We start from the raw sequence: 1,586 nt of genomic DNA on the forward strand, positions 1-1,586 counted from the left end.
GTGCGGGGCGCGGGGGGCTCGGCCCGGGGGGGCTCCGCGCCCCCAACCCCAGGCAGACCCCGCCGAGGGGGGAAGCGCCCGCGGCGCCCCCGGACCGGGGCGGTCCCGAGGGCTCGGAGGGTTCTGGGGGTGGGGTGTGGGGGTCGGCTCCGTGAATTGCGGTAACGCGGTGAAAACCCCATAAAAATCCCATAAAAATCCCCCGCGCGGGCGCTCCCGAAGTTCGTTCCCTGTGGGAAAGGCGCCTTCGCCGCGACGCGTGAGTACGGCCGCGGTCAGACGCTTAATTAGGGCGGTTAATTAGGGCCGGGGGCTAATTAGAGCTGGTGGGGGGTGGGTGTCGGGGGAAGGGGCAGCGGTGGGAACTGGGGGTGCTCCGGGCTGGAGTTGGGGGCGATGCTGGGACGGGACGGGACGGGACGGGAGCGGCACCGGGGATGCTCCCGGGGGAAGGATCCCGGTGCGGGTGGCTGGAGCCCGGCTGGCTTTGTCCCGCTGTCCCCGCCCGTGTCACCCGCAGCTCCGGGGGGTTCTATCCCGGTGGGAAAGCGGCGCTTTGGAGCGCTTGGATTCGGGAAAGCGGCTGGGCTTGGCCCCGCTCCAGCTCCCGGCGCTGCCGCTCTGGCTCCGGCACAGCCGCGGCGTGTCCCGGTCCCGCTCCTGCGCCGAGCGTCCCTCGGGGGGTCCTGGCGTCCCTCGGGGGGTCAGTGGCTCCGGCGGGGTGTCCCTCCTTCCTCGGCTCATCCAGAGCTCCCGTGTCCCTTTTCCTCTCTCCCTGCTCCTTCCCATTCCCGTGGCTCCGGGTCTCCCCGGCCCCGGTGGTCGCGCATCTCGGGGGGGTTGAGCCGCGCCTTCCCCACCTGTCTGGGAGCCCCAATCCCTGAAGATCCGGTTGATCCCTGAGGCCGTGGAGGATCCCTGAAGCCCTGGTGGATCCCTGAACCCGGCGCTGGCTGCTCCCGGTTCCCATCCCGGATCGGATCCGGGTGGGAGAGGAGCCCTGGATAAACCCCAGCGGATCGGAGCATCCCCTTGGGATGGCGGGGAAGGAAAGGGGGGACCCCTCGAGCACCCCGCGCCTCCGGGATGGAGCCGAGCGGGAATGGGGCCGGGCGGATCCGGAGGGAAAGCTTGGAGCGGGGAACGAACCCCAGGGATAACGGGGAGCTGGGAGACGCTGTGGGGAGAGCCGGGGGCTGGGAATTAGCGGGATGGAGCTGCTGGAAGCGCGCTGGGAAGGCTTGGGAGCGCTTTGGAGAGTCGGGGGGCTCCTGCCGGCAGGGTGAGCTCAGGGGGGCTGGGCTGGCGGGGGCGATTCCCGAAAATCCCGGGGAACGGGGGGGATGGGGCTGGAAAACCAAGCGGGGGAGGGTGGGAGGGAGGGTGGGTGGGTGCAGCCCCACTCCGGGGCTCGGAGGCGCCGAGGGTGTGGAGTGTCCGAGTGTCCAGGAGGCGTCCGGAGTCCCCACACCGGCCCTGGGGATGGAAAACTGCGGCCAAGGGCCAAGGGTCAGGGATCGGGGATGAGGGCCGGGATCGGGGATGAGGGCCGGGATCAGGGATGAGGGCCGGGATCAGGGATGAGG

At 70.9% G+C, this 1,586-nt stretch overlaps 1 protein-coding gene across 1 annotated transcript in view; it reads left to right on the plus strand.

Annotated features, from left to right (window-relative positions):
- Positions 1 to 222: 222 nt before the first annotated feature.
- TGFA (transforming growth factor alpha) overlaps positions 223 to 1,586 on the plus strand; it is a gene marked incomplete at its 5' end in the record, with an annotated part of 9,428 nt that continues 8,064 nt past the window's right edge. The window contains one exon of the mRNA XM_042019891.1: positions 223 to 259. Within this exon, the coding sequence (XP_041875825.1) occupies positions 223 to 259 (37 nt within the window). The remainder of the gene's footprint in view (positions 260 to 1,586) is intronic.

Source organism: Corvus kubaryi, unplaced genomic scaffold, assembly GCF_017639235.1.
Source record: "Corvus kubaryi isolate FWS band 111438036 unplaced genomic scaffold, C.kubaryi_AGA036_p1.0 36391, whole genome shotgun sequence".
Classification (NCBI taxonomy): domain Eukaryota; kingdom Metazoa; phylum Chordata; class Aves; order Passeriformes; family Corvidae; genus Corvus; species Corvus kubaryi.